Genomic DNA, 25,174 nt, shown 5'->3' with positions numbered 1-25,174 from the left:
CAGCCAGGGCAGGGCAACATCGCCAGCAGAGAGACCTTGTCTCCCTCAGCTTCTGGGAGGGCACAGCCTCTTTGGTGCCCTGGAGAACCCTGGGCAGCCTGGGTACTGAAAGGCCCTGATGCCTGCTGCACAGGGGCAGCCAGGGCCCAGGGAAGAGGTCCCAGGGGACTATGCTGGAGCTGCACTGGCAGGAGTCATGCCCAAAGAACCATCTGTCTCTCTTACACACACACTGACACACTCACACGGTCACACTCACACACACAAGGGACACACACACAAACTCACACACACAGACTCACACACACACCCACACACACTCACACACACTCACACACTCTCACACAATCACACTGACACACACTCACAAACTCACACACACACTCACGCACTCACACCCACACACACTCTCACACACTGTCAATCACACACTCACAAACTCACACTCACACACACTTGCACACACACAGTCACACACACTCACACTCTCACACTCTCACACACACTAACACACACACACACACTCTGCATTGCCAGTCAGAGCTTTCCAGAACCACCAGGCGTGGATGTACTCAAGCCAAGCAGCCCAAGAAGCCTGTGTTGTGCTGTGGGCAGGGCTCTGCCAAGCTGGAGCTCCTCGGTGGCCCAGCTGGGACTTGGATGAGTGGCCCGAGGCCACTGTCATGAATAACCACAAACCGGGTGGCTCACCACAGAGGACATAGACCCTCTCCCAGTCCTGGAGGCCAGAAGTCCGAAATCCAGGTGTCTCAGGGCCACACTCCCCCGAGAAGCTCTAGGGAAGGCTTCTTCCTGCCTCTCCCAGCTCCGGAAGGCTCCAAGTGTCCTGGGCTTGTGGCCACCTCACTCCACTTTGCCACTGCAATCACATGGCTTCTTGTGGGGGGGTGGCTGTGAGTGTGCGTGCATGAGTGTGCATATGTGTGTGCATATGTGTGTGCGTGCGTGTGAGCATGTTTGTGTGTATGTTTGTGTGTGTGACTGTATGTGTGGGGTGTCTGCATGTGTGTTTATGTGTGCAATGTGTGTGTGTTTCTGTGTCTGTATGTGTGTCTTGTGTATGCATGTGTTTGAGTGTGTGCATATGTGTGTGTCTGTGTGTGACTGTGTGTGTATGTGTATTTTTGGGGGGTGTGGGTGCATATGTGTGCATGTGTGTGTATGTGTGTGTTTCTGTTTGTGTATGTGTGTCTCTGTGCATGGGTGTGGGTGGGAGCATGTGTGTGCGTGTATGAGAGTGTGTGTGTGTAATCTCCCCCTTATAAGGACACTTGTCACTGCATGCAGGGCTTGCCTGGATAACCCAGGATAACCCCACATCTCAAGATTCTTCACTTGATCACATCAGCAAAGACCCTATTTGTGAATAAGGTTGCATTCCAGTTCCAGGAGTTGGGACAAGGACACCTCCGTGGGGGCATTTTTAGCCTGCCCCTGGGCTGCAAGTGGATGTGGGCTTGGTCCCTGAGGACTTGGGGAAGGCGCTGGGACCTCAGCCAGGGAGACAGTGGGCATGAGAAGACGGGATGGGGGGCCCGGGCCCAGCCAAAGGGGCCCTCACTTCAGAGCTGGCCAAGGCGTTGCTGTCCCAACAGTGGCAGGAGGGACCTGCTCAAGGAGGCGGCATGGCCTAGAGGCCCGGGAGAGAAGGGGCCTGGTGACCAGGCCAAGGAGCCAAGAGAGAAAGCAGTTGTGGGAGGGGAGCAGGGACTGAAGGGGATGGAGGCAGATGGAGAGAGGGAGGGGTGAGAGTGGGGATGAGGCAGCCAGGAGGGGCGGTGGGGGCAGCTGCTGAGAGCGGGGTGTTCTCTGTGGCTTTTGTTTCCCAGGCAATCATCAGCAATGTGGAAGAGTGTGGTGGGGACAGAGGCCTGGTGCACCCTAAGGAGGCAGGTCCAGGGCATGGTGGGGCAGGCTGGCTTGGGACCTGGGAGGGAGCTGGAAAGCAGAGTGGTCTGGGCCTCCCTGGGTTTGGCTCCCTAAGTACTCCCAGTGCAGAGGACAGGACTTGCTGTGTGGGAGAACTTTCTAGTAAAGCTCCCACCTCTTTACTGATGGAGGACCCAAGAGGGGCTGGCCAGTGAGCAAGGATCACCAGTGACACTGGCAGCATTTGCCTGGCACTCAGGTGTCCTCATTCCCAGGCCTGGGCCCTCAGGGCTCTGGGCTGGGAACCAACAGACACAAACCACAGAGAAAGGACCATCACCTTACCTGGCCATTAGCTGTTTAGGGGCCACAGTTTGCTGAGGACTGGGGACTTCCATGAAACTTTGTTCCTTGGCCATCTGACCTTGGCCCCAGTGGGCTCATCACAAAGGTATGCACCATGGCCAACTCTTGACTGGATTAGCCATGAGCAGTGCCCTGGGGGCCCAGGGACAGAGGCAAAGTGGTGGGGCAGGTAACCCCTGCCTCAGATTTTCTCCCCCAGACTTGCTTCTTCCCCTGCCCACACATGTCTGCTAAGAGGTGTTTGTCTTCAGCCAGGACCCACTCCTTGCCCAAGGGATGCTCCTGCTGGGGGCCACCAAAGGAGGCCGGCTCAGCAGACTGCCTCTGCCTTTGCTCACTCCAGAGCAGGGCCCTGGGGCCTGGGATGGAAGGACATGACCCCAGGGAGCCCGCCACAGTGTGGGAGGCCAAGAAGGAACACGGCCTGAATGTGCTGGAGAAGGGAGGCCACGGGCCCTCAGGAGGCACTCCTGTGCCCACAGCTCCTCTGCCCTCCTGTGGTGCCTGGGGGCATGGGGGGCAGCTGGCCTCCCGGCCGGGGGCCAAAATCCAGTTTACAACCTGCTCGGGGTGGGATCCAGTGTCCTCTGGGCCTCCACTTCCCCATCTGGAATGTGGGGTAGTAAGAGGAGCGACTCCAAGATGGCAGGGCTCTCGAGAAATGGCCAGAACTTAGCTCACGATAAATTTCCAGCATGATTGGGGCTTGCTTTAGTCTTGATTTTTCCCATTTGGGGCAATGGGAAGTCACAGACTGTGTGTGTGACGGGGGGATGTCCCCATGGCAGCTCTAGGCCCTGAGGAGCACATGCCCCAGGCTCAGGAAAAGCTGCCTCAGAGTTGGCGTGGAAGGGGACTGCATGAGTGTGGAAATGAATATGTGTGAGAGTGTGAGTGTGGGTGCAAACCGAGTGGGGAGTGTGTGTGTGAGTGTGACTGTGAGTAACTGTGTGTGTGTGCATGTATGTGCCCGTGTGCTCACTGGATGAGTGTGTGAGTTGTGTAGGTGTGAGAGCATGTAACTATGCATGAATCATTGTGTAACTGTGTGGGCCACTGAGCTGGTGTGGGTGAGGGTGTGTGAGTGAGCACATATGACTGTGAGGATGTGTGTGCGTGAGATTGTGTGTGCATGAGTGTGTGTGTGTTTGTGTAGGTAGGTGAGCGAGCATGAGTTCGTGCATATGAGCAGGTGTGAGTATGTGTGCATGCATGTGAGTGGGTGTGAGTAAGCATGTGTGAGCGCACATGTGAGCAGGTGTCTGAGTGTGTGTGCGCGCGAACCTCAGCCCACACTGAGAGGTGCCAGGGGCTTGGCCCTGGCTCTGGGATGCCAAATCTCGCTGGCTTTCCACAGAACCAGCTGCTTCCTGTGGAAGGGAGGAGCAGTCTGTGGGGTTTGTGACAGTTCCCTGGTGGCAGGGGCAGCAGAACCTTCCTGTCCTTTTGGTCCCTAGCACAGTGGTGCCTCCTCAAAGAGGCCTTCCCTGAGCCGCCAGCAGCCTCTTTCATGGCTCCCCATCAATGGGGTTCCATAACCCTGACCTCAGCGGCATGAGCACATTTGCCATCTGCCGGCCACTCCCTGCTTTGTGGTCCCTGCTGTGTCCCCGGTGTTCAGCTCTGGTCTGGCACACAGCATGTCCAGGGCCCTCTTTGTCCAAGGCAAGAAAGAATTCAAGGCTGCATCCAGGCCTCTTGCACCTGCCTCAGGCTCCCGCCCAGAGCCTCTACCTGTGCCCCAGCGAGCATTCTCTGCTCGCTGCTCAGAATGCTGGCAAAGGCCGGCCCTGGGGTCAGAGGCCTCCACTGCCCTTGGAGCTGGGAAGCCTGGGGGTCCACCGGCAGGCATGGGGGTCTCTGTCCGGGTAGGTGGGAACGCAGGCTTGTGGGCTTGGACAGGTGTCTGCACTGGGGTTTGTCTGTGAGTCTGTCTCCACTCACACCGGGGATGTATGTACCCCTGCGTGTCTGTGTCTGGTGCCCACCTGCGTGCAGTCTCTGTGTTCTGCCTAACCGTGTTCCCGTGATAAGCAACGGTTGAGTATCTCTGGTAAGCGCGGCTTCTTCTGGGTAGACGCATTTGGACATCTGTACTCTCAACAGGTAGTGTGAGTTTGCAGGAGATCACCAATGCCTTGGAACCCACCGAGGCAAGACCCAAGGACCCCACGCTACACATCAGCCACCTGGCTCTGTGCCCCATTTTACTGTTGGGGAGAAGCACCTAGAGGGCAGGGGTCTGGAGAGGTAGTGGCAGCCTGGTGCCCCAGCCGCAAGCTCAGGGTGCTCTCTCTGCACTCACAGGTGCCATGGTCCCCCAGTTTCCATCCCCACCCACCCCCACTCGGCCAGTGCCCTTTGGGGGCAATGCCAGGCCTGGAAGGGCGGGCACCCCCGCGCGTCCTGGGAACAGAAGGGCACGCACCGGGTGCGTAGCACCAGAGCCCCGAGGCCCCTGCGCCGCGCACCGCCCCCCGCGCCCGCTCCCTCCTCCCTCCCTTCTCCTCACCAAGCTCCCTCCCCCTCCCCCCTCCCTCCCTCCGCGCTCAGAGCTGCGGTTGGAGCCGAGCGCGCCGCGTCGCCCGCCGCCGGTGCAGAGCGTGGGGAGCACTCGGCCGGCCGCAGCCCTCGCCAGCCGCGGAGGGTCGCGTCCCGCGCCTCTGGCCAGGCCGCCCCGTGCCCGGGCCTTTCCGTCCTTGGAGCAGATCGTTGCCCGCCTGGCGCCCGCCTGCAGTGACAGCGCCCGCCGGAGCCGAGGCCGCGGCGGCGGCCGTGCCCATGCCCGGGTAAGTGGTGCTCGGGGCGCGCGGGCGCCGCCGGGGTGGGCGCGGGCGCGGCGCGGGCACAGACGCGGGCGGGGATGGGAGGATGACCCGGCAGGTGGTGCGGCGGCAGGTAGAGGGACCCGGGTCCCCGCCCGAGGCACCTGAGCCCCTCGCCGGGCCTGCGTGTCCTTGCGGCACCGCGGCCGCGCGTCACCCCGGGGCCCCAGGCCGGCGGGCAGCGCCCCGCACCCTGCACCCTGCGCCCCGCGTCGCGCGCGCACGCGCATCCGTGTCTGAGGAACAAGGCCTTTGGGGGCTGCGTGCCGGGGCTCAGGGTGGGCACAGCCGGGGGCGCGGGATCTGGGCCGGGAGCCCGCCGGTGCACACGCACCTTCCCAGAGCCTCGGGCACCCCCTCCCCCCCGCGCCCTCACACTGTATCATCCTTCCCCTCTCGCGTTCCCACACCGTTCCCCGCACGCCCACGCGGCTGCCCAGCAGACCCCACCGTGGTCATGGGCAGTGCCCATGAGGAGCCGCCCCCGGGGCCGCACTAAGGTAACTTCTCCATCCCTCCAGGAACGGCTGTCTCCCCCTCCTCGCCTCTGTGACCTTGGCCAGCTTTTCCTGTGGCCGCCTCCGTTTTCTCACGGGTGAAAGCTCTGGCTTTAAGATTCTGGAATTTGGAATAGCAGGTGCCGCATCTCTCAGAGCCTGAGACGATGGGCTTCTCTCTCTATGACCTGGTGTCCTTCTTTCTGCTGGCCCTTCTGGGGGTTGGTGGCTCAGCCAGCCGGCTGAGGAGAGGTGGGAGGCAGGGCAGGGGCATGGCGCACGGGCAGGTCAGAGCTGGAGGGAGTCTTGGAGAGCCCCCGGGGTGACGGCTCCATGAGGGTTTAGGAGAAACTGTGGAAATGCTCCTTGGCTCACTCAAGGGGCAGGGAAGGGACCAGAATTCTTCAACTAGATGCTTGCCATTTTCTGGCGAGGCCATATAACTTTCAAAGATGAAGCCCCGAGGCTTCCGACCCCAAGGGAGTCCCTACCTGCTAAAGGATCAGGTCCAGCCTGTCCCCAGCTGGCCCCCATCGTGAATTCCGCTGGCACCCTAAAAGTCAGCGACTTCCCCTGGCTGACTTGGGCGCCAGTCTGGCAGGCACCCCCTGCACTTCCTCCCCTCCTTTGCCCACTAGGCTCTGTGCCCTCGCCCCTGCCATCACCCCTTACCAGTCAGTGACCATCTTAAGGCAGGGACTGGCTCTTCATTTGCACAGGCCTGGCACAGAGTGGGCACCTGGTTTCTGCATGGCATATTCATGACCTTGACCTCACTGAATCTGCAAACTCACTGAACAGGAGAGGAAAGGCCTGGACTTTTGTCCCCATTTTTCAGATGGGATCATTGAGGCCCCCAAGAGAAGGGACTCAGCCCTGAATTGAGGCCACTTCCTTCATGAGCAGATGGCTGGGGACATTCCTATGGACCTGGTGGAGCAGGGAGGCAGGGAGAGGTTATCATAATAATCAAAGGCCAGCCCCACTTCCTGAGCTCCATCTGAGTCTCACATCAACCACACGAGTGAATGGCTGTTTTCATCCCCAACCCCCACCCCCCGCCGCCTCTTTTCACAGATGAAGAAACCAAAGCCATGTGGCTCATGAAAGGGGAGCTGGGATTCCGAGGAGAGGGCTGGGGATGCCTGGGCCCCTATGGGACACAGCTGAGACCCAGCAGAGGGTCCCAGGGTGAGGTCAGCCCTCAAGTCTGCGCCATTGGAAGGGGCTGGGAACTTGTGGTCCCGGGCCATTGATTGTCTCTGCTGCAGGCCCCAAGGCAGGGGGGGGCCAAGGACACAGCCAGTCTCCATCAGCTCCACCTGGGCCATGCCCAGCACGGCCAGGTGGTTTGAGTGCAGGGGCAGGCTCTCACACAGCAGGGGGCAACAGACAGATGGATGTGGGGCGGGCGTGGGAGGGGGCTTGCACAGAGCCAGAAGGAGAGCCAGTCCCTTGAGGAAGGAAGCCCCTAAGGCTAAGAGCATGCCAGGGGACAGCCACAATGCCAGGTGATGGAGATGCCCCAATCGGCCCCCGAGGGGCAAGGAAGGGGCCAGAGGAGGCTCATGTGGGCGCCTAGGGCTTCAGCGACAGCAGCCCCATACCTGATGGTCTTTGTGACCTTGGCCAAGTCCCTTCTCCATTCCAGATCCAGGGAGGGTGGGGGTGGGCCTGGGCGAGCTGGAGCTTCAGAGGTTGAATCATTCACTAGCGGGAGAAGCCAAGCCTGTGAGTCAGTGAGTGCTCTCCATCCCAGAACGTCTGCTCCCAGCCCAGGGATGCAGCCATGGAGTGCCGGGGTCAGCTGTGGAGGACCCTCTGAGAATGTCTTGTGGAAAGGGGCGCCTTGCCTGCCCAGTAGACAGGACAAGGGTGCCCCAGAGCCCCAGGGGCTTCTGAGAGCTGAGTACCCTCTGGGCCTCTTGCAGCCAGCAAAGCCAGGCAGAGCTTCCTCTGGCCTTTGCACCTCCTCCCCCACCTCACAGAGCAAGTCATCAGCACATATGAACTCCCTTCTGATTTTAAATTGATGGCTTGTGTATTTCACCAATGGCCACTGTCTCCATCAGTGGTCAGTAGCACACCAAGTAATGTCAACAATGATAATAGTTATAATGGCAGTCACTTTATGTCAGACACTGAGTGCTGTACAGACATTTCCTTGCCCACTTAATTGAAACAACAAATTATTGCAAGTGCTGTTATCCCCATTTTGCATTGAAGCTGAGACCCAGAGAGGCTAGGTAACTTGCCCAAGGTCACACAGCCGGTAGGTAGCAAATCCAGGGCTCAAATGCAGTCCATCAGGCTCCGGAGTCTGGTCTGTGCTTGCAGTCATTAGTTCCTATATCTCCAGAAGTGTGTGCAGAAGTCAGCAGAATAGAGTGTGGTTTGTGTGAACTCACTGTCTCGGGTACTCCCAGCCCTGTGGGCTGAAGTCAAGGATTCTTGGGAAGACCTTGCAGCTCAGAAGCTGAGCCACCTGCACCTCTGCCCCATGTACGCACTGAGAGAAATGAACAGCAGGTGGATTTATATCAATCTCCAGCAACTCAGAGACCCGTGTGCTTTGCATTCATGGCCCCTTCAGGGCACCCCGAAGCACTGGTAGTGCACATAAATGGCAGCTGATGGATGGGGACCTGTGCCATGGCACTGAAGGCAAACGCTTCCATCTAAGCAAGTGCGAGCCTCACCAGTGCCATCTCTGAGATAGGCCGAGGCACTGGGCTCTCGCTGTGACTTTGCAGCAAGCTCCCCAGCAACGCCCTGGGCTGGGTATGCCAGGCAGAGACCTGGAGCATGCACAGGGCTCCTCCCTTCCCCGCCCTGGCTAAGCTGGCAGAAGCCAGGCCAAGCAGCGCGTAGCTGGAAAGCCCTCCCCTGCCTGGGCTCCTTCTGTTGGGTGGGTGGTGCTGGCAGTGGGCCTGGAAGCCTGTGGAGAAGGATCCGAGCCACGCATCACCGGGGCAGAGGGAAGCAGGCTCTCAAATGCAGGGGAATTCGGGCATCCTGGACTGCCCAAGGTTGGGAAGAGGACAAGTCCAAGGTCACATAGCTGAGTAGGTGGCAGAACTTGAATCAGAGCAACAGGGCAAGGGTGGAAATGCCAATGGTTGGGGAATCTTGGAACTGGCAGGAGTCTTTTAGCGCACAAGGAGGTTTTCGGAGTCTTAGTTCCAAATCACAGTTGTGCAAAGCGGGTATGTCCATGTCCTTGGAGAACACCTTATTTAAAGGGGTCCTGAGCCACCCTCTCATGTTCTGTAGGTGGGTCTCTCAGTAAGTGAGCAACCATTTTATTCCAATGAGAAGTTCTGCCCTGAGGCCACAGGCTCTAGCACTTTCTCCAGCTGCACTGTTCAAGCAGCAATTTTATTAGAATGCACTTCCTCAGGTGCACCAGCCACACTTCAAGGGCTCAGGAGCCACCTAAGGCTGGTGGCTACTGTCACAGACAGTGCAGAGAGAGAACAGTTCCATCACCCCCGAATGTTCTGTCACACAGAGTTGCTTTACAGGAAGTGGAAACCGGAGTCCTCACACGGACCCTGAAGCCACCTCTCACACCCACTCCCTGGTGGCACAAGGCCACGAATGCAGCAGCTTCGCTCCCCCAGAGAACCATCCTGAAGAGAAGCCCCAGAGAGGACTGACTGCTCGCAGATATTTGGAGAGGTGTTCTGTGATGGGCCAGGTTCCAGTCTGAGAGCTTGACAGGTAGGGACAGAAAGTGCCAGGCTGGGCTTGAGCAGGTCGTTCCTCAGAATGGATGAGTGCATACCATTGTCAGAATGGCGCCAGCTATGCCAAGGGCCACATCTTATTGATGTGATGGGCATGAGGGACACTGCCCTGGTTCATTGTGTGCCAGGCTCTGTGTTTGCTTCAGGGGTGACGACAGAAAGCAAAAAGCAAACGCAATGCCCTTCCTGCCCTCCTGGAGCCTTTGCGCTTTGCTATGTGTTCACCAAAGTAAGTGCAAACATGGCTGGGACCAGGAGAATGGACTGAGGCCACGAGGCCAGCCAGTATCTCCTAGGGCTGGGGTCTACAACCTGAGTCCCTGCCCATCCTGCCCTGACTCCGCCTCCTCAGCAGCCACACGTGGCTGGTGGCTACCATATGGGCCAGTGCAGAGACTCTGGGAGGTTCTGTCACACAGAGCTGCTTTAGAGCAAATAGAGACCCAAGTCCTCACACAGACCTAGACACCCCCAGCCAAGCCCACTGCCCCATAGCTCCTTGGAAGGGAGTGGCCAAGCATGTACTCTCCAGGGGCTGCACAGATACCTGGACAAACGCAGACCAGGGAGGAGGGAAAAGGCCTCTGTCCCAGCAGCTCACCGTGCCATGGGGGATGCCCAGACCTCGCCTCATGCTGACTCCAGTGGCCCTAGCACACCCAGCATGGGGCAGAAACCAGATCCGGCCACCACCTGGTCCTTATTGGGCCCCGCCATGTGCCCAGCGTGCCGCATGTGTTCAGGAAACAGCAGGGAGGAGTCGTGGCTTGTTTTTATTTAAATTGATTTCTTCCTATTTAAAAACAATACTCGTAACATGCTCTCTATAGGAAACGTATAAAACATAGAGAAGTCAAAGATGTAGTAAAGCCATCCTATCACGCAAATGCAAATCCAACTTCTCCATTTGATTCATTTCACATTGCTGTCATTATACCATGGGCTCAATTGTGTAATCTGTTTTTTACTTCACATAAGCATTTTCTTTATTAATATAATCCCTTCCTAAATGAATGGTTTTTTCAGAATGGTTACAGTTTAATTTTTTAAAGATTATAAAAGCAGTAAATGCTTATTGCAAAAATAAAGAATGATCTTGAACCGTGCAAAGAAGAAATTTGATCATTCAACAGTTATTTACCAAGCACCCAGGATGTATCAGGCGGCCTTCAGTAATTACAATTTTTAATGGCTGAATAATATTCTCCCAAGAGATTGTAATTCGCTTAATTATTTGGCTATTTTTGGAAACCCAGGCAGTCAGATTTATTTTGCTCTTATACGTGAGCTCTGCTGAGGAGTCTCTGTCCTGAGGAGAGGACCCACACAGAGGTATCTTCTGCCAAATTGTTCTGCAAAAGGGCTTTTTCATCGCACTGGATGGTCTCGCTCACTGCAACCTTGCCAGCATTAGATATTTTAATCAAACGAGTTGTCATAAGTATCTAGGTCAAAAATATGTACTTTAGTTTACATGTCTTGAATTGCTGGTGAGGGGGAACATTTTTCCTCATATTTATAAGTTGTCTTTTCCTTGTGAATTATCTGTTCCTCCCTTCATTTTTTTTTTTTTTTTTTTCCTGAGACAGTCTCACTCTGTTACCCAGGCTGGAGCGCAGTGGGGTGATCTCGGCTCACTGCAACCTCCACCTGCAGAGTTCGAGTCATTCTCCTGTCTCAGCCTCCTGAGTAGCTGGGATTACAGGTGCCCACCACCACACCTGGCTAATTTTTGTATTTTTAATAGACACAGGGTTTTATCATGTTGGCCAAGCTGGTCTCAAACTCCTCACCTCAGGTGATCCGCCAACCTCGGCCTCCCAAAGTGCTGGAATGAAAGGCTCTTATTGAAGTCTTAGTGTTTCTTCTGTGGGCTTGAATAAACTGTATGCATGAAAAAACAGTGACAATTTAACAGATTTGTTGCCAATACTTTTTAACACCTTTGTTCTTTGCCTTTTTTTTTCATGCAAAAGGTAAACATTTTGCTGCTCACAATTATTTGTGATTTTTTCCATTGCTTCTAGGCTTAGAAAATCCTTTTAGGAAATTTGAGAGCTGTTCATTTCTGAGTTTTCCATGTGTCTTCGTGTGTGTGTGTGTGTGTGTGTGTGTATGTGTATTGGGGTGGTGTAGCTGCATTTTTAAGATATTTAGCTCTTTAATTGAGGGATTGGCAAAGCTTTTTCTGCAAAAGGCCAGATGGTAAATAGGTTTCCAGTTTGCAGGCCACATAGTCTCTGTCCCGACTACTCAACTCTGCATGGTAGCCTGCAAGTAGCCACAGACCATGCAAAATGAGTGGGCGAGGCTGTGTCCCAATAAAACTTTATTCACAAGAACACTGGGCTGCCAGATTTGGCACTTAAGCTGTAATTTGCCAAACCTGTTGAATCCAAAGGAGATGTGTCTTAGGTAATAGTTTGAGGTGAGGTTCTAAGGTGCATCCTTTGCAGATTGCTAACCAGTTGTCCCCACCTCTGGTAGCAAATCGGTTGTTCCCTGGCTCATTTGGATGCACTGACACTGGTCTGCAGTCGGACCTGGTGCTGGCTGCCTGTCCTGACCCATTAGCCCATCTGCGTACTGCTGTGCCGGTGATGTGCTTTTGCCTCTTGCGCCTGGTATTGTTTAATACCTGCCCTGCCAGCCCCTCCTCAGCAATCCTAAAGCTTGCTTCTCCGTCCTGTGGACTTTAGAACCACTTTGTCAAGTCCCCCTTCCTCCCTCCCCGCCAAGATAAAGCACTGGATGATACATTCTCTGGACATCCTCAGAGTTCTGAAGCCGCAGATGAGTCCGGTCCCCATGGGGTAGGGTGGCGGCTAGCTCTGTGCAGATGCTGCGGGTTTGACTCTCTGCAGACAGCAGGCGGGTGTGGGCAGGAGAGCGCCATCCTGAGTGAAGGCCCCCAGCTGAGGACAGCCAGACGGCCCTGGGAATGCCAGAGCCTCCTGACTGAGAAACACGAAAAGAAAGCTGGCAGCACAAGAGAGCGCGGGAGATTGGGAAGCCACTGTGGGCTGGCAGAAGATGACCTCAGATGACAGGACTTTGGCCTTTCTGCTGATCTTTTGGAAATCACTGTCCTTACACTCAGAATTTCCTGCACTCCGGCATTTCAAATCAAACCCTGAACTGAGTTAAGGCACATGGAGTGGCCGGTTCGAAACTGAACCTACATTCCCACAGACTGTGGGCCAGGGGTGTGATGGTGGCACAGGGCATGACCAAGTTGGGAGGGGCCCTTTCTCTAGATTGGACCAGCCCTGTGCTAACTGCTTGGCTCCCTCAGAGAGCAGCAGGGGCAGAAGAGTGTGTCCAGCCCCAATTCCCGGGCAGAGCAATGGCTCAGCAGGCACAAGGGTTCATTCCACCCCCCTCCATGTTCCTCAGCTCCATTTCTCCTGGAAGCATCCAGGACCAGACACTGCCACATCTTGGCTTGGAGCCACAGGCCCAGGAGAGATGGGCTCAGGAGTAGCTGGTCCTGGCTCCTCTGGCTCCTGGGGTCTCCGGGTGCTCTCCTGTAGTCATAGGGCGGCTGCCAGCTAATGATCCCATGCCTGGTGCAGGAGAAGAGGGAGGGCTGTGGACAGGCAGGGCATGTCTCCCACCTAGTCTCGTCTCTCCCTCCTGGTCTGTGGTTCATCTGCCCACAACACTGTGACCAGCAGCTAGGCTTGGAAATCTCTGTCCTGGGGAGTGGAGCAAGAGTTCCCCCTTGTGACCCATCCATGGGGCCAGAGGGTAAGAAAGGGGTGGCCTGGGGGCCACTGCTCCAGACCCCTGCCCTGGTAGCCCTTAGGGAGGTACTCATGGCTGTGTCTGTAGGTGGGATGGGGTGGGTCAGGGCTCCCAGCCCACTGCCTGGCCCTCTGCGCCCCATCCACCCTTCCCCAAAGGAGGAAGCTGGGCTATAGCACAATTGTGGGGGGGGGGCTGAGATGGAGATGGGCAGGGTTGGGGTCTCCCAACCTAGGGAGGAGGGGAGGGGGTGAGCACGCAGAGCAGAAATCCACTCCTCCAGGTCCTATCCCCAGCCCAGCTGTGCTCTCCCGGTGCCTTCCCAGTGGGGAGAGCAGGCATCTGTCCATGAGCACAGAGGGGGCGGGAGGAATGGTGCTGATGACAGATGACGATAAGAGGGCCAGGAACTGGAGGAGCAGCTGGTGGTAGGAGAGTGGGGGGACCTGATGGGCTGTGAGGCGCGCTGAGAGAGACTCGGAGCCCTGCATTGGTGTTGGGTCCTGGCCTGAGAGGGGCCCTCTGCCTCTGCACTCCCTTCAGGCACTCCTGGAGCGCTGCAGGAGCTTTGTGGTGCTTCCTCTGGGCTTTGTTGGAAAAGCTTTGGGCTCATTTGCCGAGTTCCTCGGTCAGAAATAGTGTCTTAGGCAATTCAAAAATGAACCAGCAATGCTCAGTTCATGCGATTCAGACAGCAGCCAAGCCCTTGATGACCTTCAGGTCCTGCTGTCACAGCCTTGGCTGCAGCTTCTGAGGTACCCTCTCTCTGGGCACCCTCGCCACTGGCTCTTCCTCCATCACCACATTTGGCAGCAGCATCCTGAGCCCTCAGCCGGGGAGAGTGGCACGGATACTTTGGTGTGCTTGTTCCTTGGGTTTGTGTCACAGAAGGGCAGGCTTGACTCCCATCTTCAGTTGGAGCCCCCGTTTGGAAGTCTGCCTTCCAGATCCTTTTATTGGCCTCTGACCTTGACACCAATGCATCCCCCAGCCTGTCCTCCCAAGGACTTTGGCCTGCTTCCAGAAACCAGGGCGCCCCCTCTACTGCCCCTGCCAGAATTCCTAATGGGGCCCCATGGGACTCGTTCCCTGGGAGGACACGTGTATGTGTCCTGGTAGCTCCTTATTTAGTCACTGCCTGTCCGAGCTGGAAGGACTTAGCCCAGGGCCCACAGCCCCATGGCCTCCAGCTGCCTGTAATTTCCTTAATTACCTATTTAGGCCTTGATGGCTTCCGGTCCTCAGAGCTGGCTCCGAGATTGGAAGCCGGATGGGACGGGCACCGAGGTACCACAGCAGAGCTAGGGCGACTTGGGGCACCTCCCCTCCCATCCACATGTTCTCTGGCTATGAAGGGCTGGGAGGACAGGGTCCCAGCTTCCTACTGAACCCCAAACACGAGGTCTCCGTCCGTCCCTTTGCAGGCTAGAGTCTTCCACACTGGCCACAGCCACAGCATTTCTAGGTGCCCATGCCGTCTGTGCCTTCGGGGCTGCTGGGCAGGCCCGGGTTGGCAGAAGGGGCGTGGGGAGCGCGTGGGGGCAGGGTAGTGGCTGGCCAGGCTCACGCTGCAATGCAGCTCGCACACCCGCTGTAATTGGATAATTAGTGTCATTATGCTTCCTGCTCCCTCACTCTCTCCTTCTGCAGCTCTTGCCTTCTCTGGCAGGAAACAAATGACTGTCCCCCAACCCTCAGTGTAGACTTCTGGCCTCAATCACAAAGGGGTTTCCAACCTCCCTGCGGGATCCAGGGACACCCAGCATTGTGAGGGCTGCCTGTGTGGGAGACAGGAGCACTGCGGGAGTCCAGGCAAGCTTGGGGAAGCATCCAGAGAGGCACATGGGTTCAGCCCCCGGCCGAACGGAATGTTCTGGCTTCACCGGTCGAGCTTGGTCCTGACCTGTGAACTGTGGGGTCCAGCTGGAGTCCAGCTGAGGACTTCAGAACAAGCCTTGGGAGGGGCACGTGTGGCGGGAGGGGCTGACTCAGCAAAGAGCATTGCCCTGCTGGGCTTCCTGGTGACCTCATGGGCTTGAAGGAACCTCCGGGGAAAATGGGCCCAGTACACTGAAAACCAGCCTTAGGGTGTGTGGGTAGGTGGAGCCCTGCCTTCTCACCAACCCAGCGAAAAGGAACGAGGACCATTTCGCAGATTAAAAAGTGAAGGCCCAGAGAGCTTGAGTGACCAAAGCCAGCACCTGCAGTCTGGAACCCTGAGGTTTACGGGGACAGATTTCCTGCCCAGTCACTTTGTTGAACTCTTTTAATTGGTTCTAATCACTTGCTCGTTGCTTTTCTTGGGTTTTCAGGGCAGTAACTTGGCAGAGGAGCAATGTAGAATCCTCTGGAGCTAGACCACTTGAGGTCATGTTGGCCTCTGCTCCTGGCTTGCCGTGTGACCTTGAGTAAGCTCTCTAACCACTCTGTGCCTGAGCCGCATATGCCTTTTGGTGGGGATGGCCACCCCATGCTATAGAGGCTTCTGGCAGAGTGATAGTCATTCTGCCTCTCGTCCGTGGCTCTATCCTCTCCCTTCTGCCTTAGCTAGAACTTTCAGGACAATATCACCCCCCAGCGAGTTCAGGGGAAAGTGGGGATTTGGTAGGTCTTGGAGACCTCAGGGAGGCCTCCTGGCTCTCCCAGAACCAGGCTGGATTTGGGTTAGGAGTGAAGATTTACTCAGGCTATGGGCTTGGCCTATGTAACAGAGACCCAGCCTAACAGTGGCTTCAGCGTGACACCTACTTAGCCCTCAGGAATCTGAGCTCCTTTGACTGTGTCATACATGGATTCCATGTGCAAGATGGCAACAGATAGATAGCTGCGGCAGTACCAGCATTCCAGCCGGCAGGAAGGAGGGGAAGGACAGAGGAGAGCACGTTCCTTCTCTTTAAGGACATGGCCCTTGAAGTCATCCCTGTCACTTTTGCTCATACCCAATTGGCCGGGACACAGTCAGATGGTCATGGTTAGCTGCAAGGGAGTTGGGGAATGTAATCATTAGCTGAATGACGAGACACTTAGCTGAAAATTAAAACATGACCCAGGAAGGGGGAGAGTAGCTAGCAAGTTTCTGCCACACACCTCTGGAGATTAATTAACACCTCCTCAAGACACATTTGAGAAATGGAAGGTACCCATCTTGAGGCCAGGCTTTCCCCAGGCTGACCTTTCCCCTGACCAGCCCTTCTGGGGATGTACCTCTGAAGAATTGTAGCAAAAAGAGGGGACCATTTATGAGCAGGAGGGCAGGAGCAGTGGCAATGGCCTCTCTCCACTGATCTGGTCCTGTGCCACCAAATAGGGCACCCACCTGGCTGGGCAGGACATGGGTGGTGTTAGAAGTCACAGAGGCTGTAGGGTGGGGTAGGATGTGTGGGGAAGGGTCTGCTTGGGTTTCCATATCCAGTAGGGGGGTTTCCTGGAAGTTAAAATCCATACAAGCGAACTGCTGGCTGATTGGGCTGGTCAAGGCAGTGAAACTCCCGCAATCACAGTGTGTGGCTTGGGCAGCACGGGAGGCCATTCAGGCCCAGTGTCCACCACCCTGGACACAGGGCGAAGTGGCTGGTGGGGGCTGCTTGCGTGTTCTATTGTGGTGATATAGACATCACATAAAATGTACCACGTTCACCATGTTTAAGTGTGCAGAACAGGGGCAGAAGCACATTCACGGTGCTGTGCAGCCATCACCACCATCCAGCCGTGGAACTTGTTCATCTTCCTAAACTGAAGCTCTGGCCCCGTTCAACCCCAACTCCCCACCCCCCAGCCCCTGGCACCCACCCTTCCACTGTCCATCCCCTTGGATTTCACAGCTCTCCTATGAGGCGCCCACAGGAGTGGAATCGTATAGTGTTGGCCTCTCTGTGACTGGCTCCTTCTACTGAGTCCAACGTCCTCAAGGGTCAGCCATTTTGAAGCCCGTCTCAGAATGGCCTTACTTTTTAAGGCTGAGTCCTATTCTACAACCTGGATGGCCACATTGTGTTTATCCAGCTGCCTGTCCACGGACATTGCGTTGCATCCACCTTTTGGCTATTGTGAGTAATGTTGCTATGAACTTGAGTAGACAAATATGTTTGTGTCCCTGCTTTCAATTCTTTGGGGCCCACCCCAGCAGTGGGGTGGGTGGGCCCTATGGGAATTCTACTGCTTTCCACAGTGGCTGCACCAAATCTTCCATTCTCTGGTGGTACTTGTTTGAATGAGAGAATTCTGGGCCAGCCCTGGAGCCTCTGAAGGCAGGCAAATGTGTGGTCTCAAGCTTGGCTAGACACCCAGATCCCCCAGGGGTTGGGGTGCTTTATATCGTTCTGGTCCTCCCACTTCTGAATGGGAAGCTCTGGACCCAAGACTCTGTATTTGTGAAGTTCCCTGAGTGGTGAGCGGTGCCCACCCAGGTCTGGCATGGGCTGCTGTAGATTAGACTAGAGCGTTGGGCCACCTAGGGGCCAAGAGTGCTGCAGAAGTGCATCCACCCAAAGGCGCAGGCTGAATCGGGCCACCTCCTGGGCTCCTGCCACCTCCAGGGTGTTTCTCTGGGTTCCAGAATCCTCCTTGGCTGGGCCCTTGTTAACAAGGGCTTCCAATGCCTGTGTCTTTCTGTGGCACCCAGCGCCGGACAGGCGGTTGCTTTGGCTTTGCACACAACTGCCAGTGGTTCCCCAAGGTGGCCCCTCCAGGGCTGCCCTGCAGGGCAGAGCTTCAGGCAGGTGGGTGCATGCAGGAGTGGGGAGGGGGCACCATGGTGACAGTTATTGTTTTTGCCCAAAGCTGTTCCAGGCATGAGAACCACTTGGCATGTGCACAGATTGTACCAGGAACAGGGGGAGGAAGGAACGGAGCACTGGGGGCCAGTAGGGGGTTGGGGGGAGCCTGTCCCTTTAAATCTGTTTTCTCGGGTTTTATTTCCTTCTCTTTTCCCATCCTCGTCCCTCCACCAGCACAAGTGGAACCGTGAGGGCCCAGGAGCTGCAGCGAAGGTGCCTCTGAAATATTAATGAGGCTGTTCCCTGCCTCAGCTCCTTTCCTCCCCCCTCCCTGGCTGCATGCAGGTCTCGTCCTTGGAACCCTCGTTTCCCCTCCCAGGTGGTCGCCAAGGTGCGTCAAGCAGAGGGGAGGGGCAGGGGCATGCAGGAAGGAGAGGGCCTGGAGCAAGGGCAGGAAGATGTGAGGAATCAGGGATAAAAGGGCCTCCCAGGTGCACACCGGCCACCAGTATCTCGACCTGCCTAGGATCATGCCAGGCCCAGGAGAGGGCAGGGTGGCTGCCAGACTGGACGCCCTCCTTCCGTGCCCTCTCCCCACCTGCTCCCCAGCTGGTCCAGGAGCCCACCCTGGGCCCCATCAGTGAGGCCTGGGCCGCGCCTCTCGCTGTTGCCTTGGCTTGCTCTTCCTCCCTGGGTTCTGCTGGGCCTGGCCTGTGTTCTAGGAGCCTAGAGGTGGAGAGAGATGGGGGACTATTGTTTTAAGGAATCCCCGTAGTGAGTCATGACGCTGAGTGATGGGCCCTTCTGAAAGGCAGGCCCTTGCTTGCTGGGTCTGTACTGGAGGGTGCAGGTGATAGTTAGTCTGCCTCCAGGAGGGCCCACAGTGGAGGGCATGTGCCCAGGTAGGCCCCCAGGCCTCCATCTCCTGCCCTTTGCCCCTGAGTTCTGCTTCCTTCTTGCTTCGGGGCCACAGCATCCTGGGCCTGGCTCTGGCATCCAGATGGTCTGAACCCCCAGGGGCCACATGTTCTCATCACTGAGGGTCCGGTGACTACGGAGTGACTCGGGAGCTGGGACTTCCTAGCAGTACATGCCCCACCATCGCTGTGGGGATATATGTCCACACAGACCCCAGAAACTGAAGGGGTGCTCGGCTGGGGTGCAGTGGGGCTGTTTTCAGGAAAGAGAACAGGGTGAATCCCAATGTGTGCATCACCTGAGATCTGGAGGACGGTGGTGGGATCTCGCCCTCCATCTGTCCTCTCCTCCATAAAGGCAGAGCAGGTGGCCAAGTGGAGTGCAGCCTGGGCCTGCTGGGGAGGCTTTGAGAGATGCCATCAGAGTGCCCCAGCAAGGGCGGCCGTGACCCACCTCAAGTCACATGGAAGGCAGACCAGGGCAAGAGCAGGAGCCTTCCTGAGCCTCAGTTTCCCCCTCTGTAAGGCGGGGAGAGTTCTCCTGGTCTTTGTAGGGTGTTTCCAAGGGTGCAATGAAAGAAATATGTCTGTCAAGAGCTGGCATGCAGATGTGGGCTCAAAACTCAGTGTATGCCATGGGGTTCTGAGAGGGGCCCCATGGGAGCGGGGGTGCCCCCTACTTCGACAGTGCCGAGCCTTCTGGAGGATGCTGGGCTGTCCGGGGTCTGGAGGAAGTCCATGGGGGATTAAGCTGGAGGTGCTGGGAGAGCCCCCAAAGCCAGGGAGGGACAACACAGGGGAAAGAGGACCCCTGGGTCTCTGGTTGGGTGGGTTTGAGTCACTGGGTGGGGAGCAGGCACTCTGTTTGAGCCTAGTGGGGAGGCAAGGGTGTCTGGGCCCTGCTGGAGGGAAGAGTCCAGAAGGTGGCTGAATAATGGGCCTGGACTTGGGCCATCCCCTCCAGCAGCCCCTGGAGGAAGCAGCCAGGGACCCCCCTGGCTGTCTCCCACCACGAGGCCAGCCAGTCTGTGCGGGGATGGTGCAAATGCCAGAAGGTGCGAGGCCCCCTCTGTGGAGGTTCTCATTTCAATTAAGCCAGTTAAGGTCAGAAAGATGAAAGAGCACAGAAATGGTATGTTCCCTGCCCTTTTGGTGCCTACAGACCGTTCTCGGCAGCCAGCCCAGGCAGGAAACTCTGTCAGGCCTGCAGAACTGATAGGCCTAGTCACTTCAGTTCTTGGCCATTTCGGCGATGACTGCTGTCTTTATTGGGACTCAGGGAGGCCATCACCCAGGCTTATATAGAACCCAGGAAAGCAGAGTATATGCCATTTGGTCTCTACAGCAGCCAACAGTCACTCTAAATGGGACTTACTTTAACTGATGGATCCTGTCTGCCCTATAGCCTATTGCATTCATGAAGACGATGAGGGTTAGCAGAGCACCCTGACCCCACCCTGTCCTCCAGGATGGAGACTCCGCCTCCCAGGACTCCAAGCTCCTTCTCTGTGGGCCAGGCCCCCATTCACTCATTCCTCCAGGCCCCCGGCCACATGCGGGACTGACCACGTGGTAGACTTCCTGCCGACTCCATACCACGTGTCTCAAAGAGCTTAGGACCTAGCTCGTGGGAGACATGCTCACAGATCATTGCAATGCCAAGCAGAGTGAAATAGGAACGGGTCGTGGGATTATAGACTCAGGCGCAATCAGTTTTGGCTGGGGAACTGGCAGAGACTCCTGGAGAATGTTCCACTTGAATTGTGACTAAGAGGATTCATCGGAGGTCAGCAGGTGGAGCGGGAACAGAGGGCGTGCGGTCAGGGCTCAGAGCTGGCAGGGCTGTGCAGCTGGGGCGGGAGTGGGGCTGGGAGGTGCTCAGAAGGAATCTGGCCTTTTGCTTGATGAGGATGGGAGACTGAAACAGGGGCCCACTGGAGCGATGGTGCCTGAACCAGGAAAAGGGGTGACTCACAGCAGGGTCGTCACGAGTTGCTGGACTGGAGGGAGACCTAGGAGGTGGTCCACAGGACATGGAGCTTGCTTGTTGAGGGATGGGGATCCTGCAGTGGGGAGGGCCAGCAGGGCCAGCCGAGGAGAAGGAACTTGGCCCCAGGACCATGGCAGAGGGGAGGACTGCCTCCTTGCCCACTGCCCTCCCCATGAGTCACTGCGGGTCCACTCAAACACAGCCATGGCTGCACCAGTCAGGAGCAGCTGTAGGACCTGCTATGGTTCTGTCTGGGCCACTGCTGTGGCATCAGGGGCAGGGACCGGGTTGGGGAAGACAGAGCTGGCCTTGGGTATGCCCTGGTCAGAGGAGGAAGGATGAGCACGTGCCAGGGGAGGGCCACCAGTCCTCAGTGACCGTGCCACGGGGAACCCCTGCTCTAAGGAACAAGCATTTCTGTCATGGCTGTGTGCCACCCAAGAGCCTACCACACAAGCCATTCACTCTGTCACCCGCTGGGGGCGCAGAGCCTGAACCTGACAGTGGCACCAAGTTGCTACATGGTGGGATTGTTAAGGCACGAGGTGACTGGAGCTCAGGGAGTCAGGGAGAAGGCGCCCTGGCAGGTGCATCGTCCCAAGCAAAGGTCCTGGGGTGGGGAGGGGAGGCTGTCTCGAGAAGATGAGGAGTCCAGGTGACAGCCGAAAGCTGCCATTGCTGCCTTGAGGGGTCAGAAGCGGGACACCCAGCTGTCCTCTGGCTCTGCCACTTCCCCAAGCCAGCCTCAGTTTCCCACGTCACAAAAGCAAGGGCAATTCATCCACACGGCACCTCCAGAAGGAGCCCGCCCCACCTGGGACAGCTTCGCTTGCTGTCCTGGCCCCTCTCCTCGGCTCTCACTCCTTCCAGTCTTTTTCCCCCAGGCCTGTCCCCAGGCGCCTTGCCTCACCTTTGCCCCAGCTGCAACTCTGCAGCTCTTGGCCCTTGGGCCTGCCATTTTCCCTGTCCCAGCTAGAGAGGGACGGGGTTAGTTGAGACTTGTTGAGCACCTGTCCCAGCACATCAAGCCATTGCCAGGCATGTAGTAGCTGCTCGGTAAATATGTGTCAGGTGACCAACTGCAAGACAGGGCAGGGAGAGGTGGGGAGAGAGGATGGCACAGGCACATGGCCATCATTTTGTCCCCACATCTCCAGAAGTGAAGGCTGCTTCATGTGCAAAGTGTCGTGAGAGTAAACACGCAGGTGTGCATGCTTTTTAAACGTGGGTCACTGTGGATGGACGTTTCATGAAGTATCCACCAGGGCCTCTCCTGAAAATAAGGCCATGGACTTGGCCATGTCTGCTTTGGCTGCCTGAGGGCTTTCTCCCCTTTCTTCAGGGCTCTGGGCCACTAGTTTCCAACAGATGCTTCTGAGCCAGGAGCTTCCCCAGAGACGAGGGGTCAGGGCCCTGCTGAGCCGCCAGGAGGGCTCTTGGCTGAAGTCAAGGCCAGGCCATGTACACTGAGGCCATTTCAGTTCCATGAGGATGTGGCAGGCTTAGCTCGGGCTGGGAAGAAGCAGAGAGAGAGGAGCTGCAGTGGGCCCCGCCAAACACTGTAATGGCTGCAGAAGGGGCAGCCTGGGCACCAGCGGATCCTTGGATCCTTGCCCCGGGGCCAAGGAGAGGGATGACAACTTTGCAATGCTTGGCAGAGGGGGAAGGCAGTGTGGCCAGGGCCGTGGCCTTGATGCTTTCAGTGTGGGGAGACCTTAGCCCCTTACTTTGTCACCTGGAGGGAAGAATGACGTGGAGGGGAGTGGGTGGCACCATGCTGTGGGCCGGGACATTGGCAGACTCGCCAGCGACCTGTGGCTGCTTTGGCTTTCTCCGGTGTGCCCGCTCCTCCTCTCCTCCTCAGCCACTCCCTTTATCCCCTCCCTCTTCTCCCTCCCTCCATCCCCCTTTCCCTCCCTCTCTTTGCCCTTCCCTCTTGTCCCTCTCTCCCCTCCCCTGTCTCCCACCCTTCCTCCAGCCCTCTTCCTTTTCTCACCCCTGGCCCCCCAGGTAATCTCAGGGCCACAGAAACCGTGAGCCACTAAGGCCACACCAGAAGACCACCAGGGACTCACAGCATGCCCGCTGCACAGGGCGCATCTTAACTAGGCAAGAGCAGGGAGTGAACCGGAGTGGACAAGCCCAGGACTGGTGGTGGGGCACGGGCAAGACCAGCCACTGATCAGTCCCAGCACACTGCCCTCACTTCAGCGTGGGTTCCCAGATGAATTTGGGGGGCAGTGAGAGCCTCTGCCTCCAGCTATAGCTAGTGTTAGCCACTGCAGGGCCCCGGCAGGAGGCATCGACACTTCCCCTTCCCCACCTGGGCAAGCCCTCCAGTTTCTGGATACCCGTGGTGGGCAAGACCCCGGAGTGATCTGGCTTGTGGGGCCTGGCAGAGCATGAGGGCCACTGGCCCAGCCTGGGAGGTGATTTTTGCACTTCGAGGGTCATGGCACAGACTGAGTGAAGATTTGCAGAGAATATTCTGGAAGATGGGATCTCAGTTGTGTCTCAACCACTCCTCTGGCTTCTTCTCGCCTCTGTCTCCCCAGGTGTCCACGCTTAGCAGCTTTCTCACCACTGCCAAACCTTGCCTGGGCACTGGGACCGTAGGTGGCCGCCTGTCCCCAGCTGTGGCTGAGCCAAGATTGCACTTGTGAGAAGGCCTGACAGGCAGCATGGGCGACATGGCCAATAGTTCCATCGAGTTCCACCCCAAGCCCCAGCAGCAGCGGGATGCCCCCCACGCTGGAGGCTTTGGGTGCACGCTGGCAGAGCTGCGTGCCCTCATGGAGCTGCGAGGGGCCGAGGCACTGCAGAAGATCGAGGAGGCCTACGGGGATGTCAGCGGGCTCTGCCGGAGGCTGAAGACCTCGCCCACAGAGGGTAAGTCCCTCTCAGGCCGCCCAGCCCTGCTCCCAGCCTTCAGAGGAGCATCCTGAAGGTGTCATTACCCCCAGGGCTGGCCAGGGTCAAGGGCCACCTGTGCCCTTCCTCTCAGCCATTTCCCTTGAGGAGGAGATGCCCTGGGTAACCTGGGTCCTCAAGGGGGTGTGACCTGACCCCCTCGTCCCCACACCTCCATAATCAGGAGTTCCCTGCTCTACAGAGTGAGGTTGGGGAGGAGGAGATGGGTACCTCATGGGATGCACACACAGGCGGAATGGGCCCCAAACAGAAATCCTTCCAAGGAACAGGGCAGGGTGGGGAGGAGGAAGACAGCCCCATCTCTATATTTGGAGATTTCCGGTGTGCTCAACCCTGTGTTCAGTTAAGGGAGATCATAACAGAAGGAAGGGGTGCAGGGTGCAAGCCTTCGGAGTTGCGGGTGATCAGGGCCACTCCTGGGAAGAGAGAGGATGGCCTGGGGATGGCACAGAGCCATTTGGCTCTGGCGGGAAGGGGTGGCTGAAGCTGGGGCACGGGAGGCCCGGAGTGCTGATCAGAGGTGGCACTGACTGGCCACAGGCTGTCCCAAAGAGGCACCAGCCCAGGGCAGTGTCGGTCTCACTGCTGAGGGAGGCTCTAGAAAGCCCGGTGAGCACTGTCTAGAAAGATCTGGGGTGGAGGCCTGACTGTCCCCGTGGGAGGCAATGCTCCACCCGGCCTTGTGAGGCCTGCCCAGCCCTGGTTGCTGGGGTCTGCCATGAAGCGGGGACCCCCAGGAGCCAGGCCCAGCCCCAGATTCTAGGAGCCACAGCGTTCTCTGGCCCTGCATGCCTGGCAGGGCTGCTGGGGCTATCCCAGCCTAGTGCCAGGCCTGTGCCCCAGCCAGTGCGGGCTGATTTGATCTGCCACCCGTCTGGGCAACGCCTGGGCCCAACCATCTCCTCTGCTCCCAGCCGCGAGGCTCCTTGGCACCTCCAGCCTCCCACTCTGCCCTCACCCTCAACCCAGAGACTGTTCTCCTGTGGCTCCGGCCTCGGCCCCATCTGTCTGCAGGTGGCACTCAGGCTGCAGGGAGGAGTGGAGATGGAGGACGGGGGCTGCGGGCCAGGTCAGGAACTCTGGGGTCTACCTGGGTCTCCCTAGCTTTGTTCCCTGGAGCTGATGCACCTATGACATCCTGCCTCGCCGCCGCACACACCCTCGCAGTGCAGCTGCTGCTGGGGCCGATGTCTTTGGCTCCACTCCCGAGCATCTCTTGCCTTCCCTCCTCCTTGCCCAGCCCCCGAGGAGGCTGGGTGGAGGGCCATTTATCCACAAGGGCTCTGGCCTCTCCCAGATCAAAGGAAGCAGATGGGCCTCAGCTGTCTGCTCTTCCCCCTGTCTGCCAGGCCTTGTTAAATATTTAAAATGTCAAGGCTCCTGGGAACCTGCCCGATTCTGCCATGGAGCTCAGGAGTTCTTGCGTGCCTGTGGAGGCAGGGCACGGAGAAGGGCAGGCACACAGGTGGGTGGCTTGGCCTCTGACGGGCTTCCAAGCACCTGGGTCCCCAAGGCCACAGTGCAGGGAGCCGGCCAGGCCTGGATCT

The 25,174-nt window shown here is 57.5% G+C and overlaps 1 protein-coding gene across 9 annotated transcripts in view; it reads left to right on the top strand.

Annotated features, from left to right (window-relative positions):
* Positions 1-4,807: 4,807 nt before the first annotated feature.
* LOC105467336 (ATPase plasma membrane Ca2+ transporting 3) overlaps positions 4,808-25,174 on the top strand; it is a 66,390-nt gene continuing 46,023 nt past the window's right edge. For 2 of the 9 annotated variants that reach the window (XM_011716852.3, XM_011716856.3), the window contains exons 1-2: positions 4,808-5,045; positions 23,252-23,585. In XM_011716852.3, coding sequence (XP_011715154.2) covers positions 23,378-23,585 — 208 coding nt within the window. In that variant the 5' untranslated portion in view covers positions 4,808-5,045; positions 23,252-23,377. Of the gene's footprint in view, positions 5,046-17,103; positions 17,121-23,251; positions 23,586-25,174 lie in introns of those variants that run through there. The other 7 variants (XM_011716849.3, XM_071088855.1, XM_071088854.1 and 4 more) reach the window with 6 other exon arrangements.

The sequence above is a fragment of the Macaca nemestrina genome, chromosome X (assembly GCF_043159975.1).
Source record: "Macaca nemestrina isolate mMacNem1 chromosome X, mMacNem.hap1, whole genome shotgun sequence".
NCBI lineage: Eukaryota > Metazoa > Chordata > Mammalia > Primates > Cercopithecidae > Macaca > Macaca nemestrina.
This window is presented reverse-complemented; position numbering and strand designations above follow the sequence as displayed.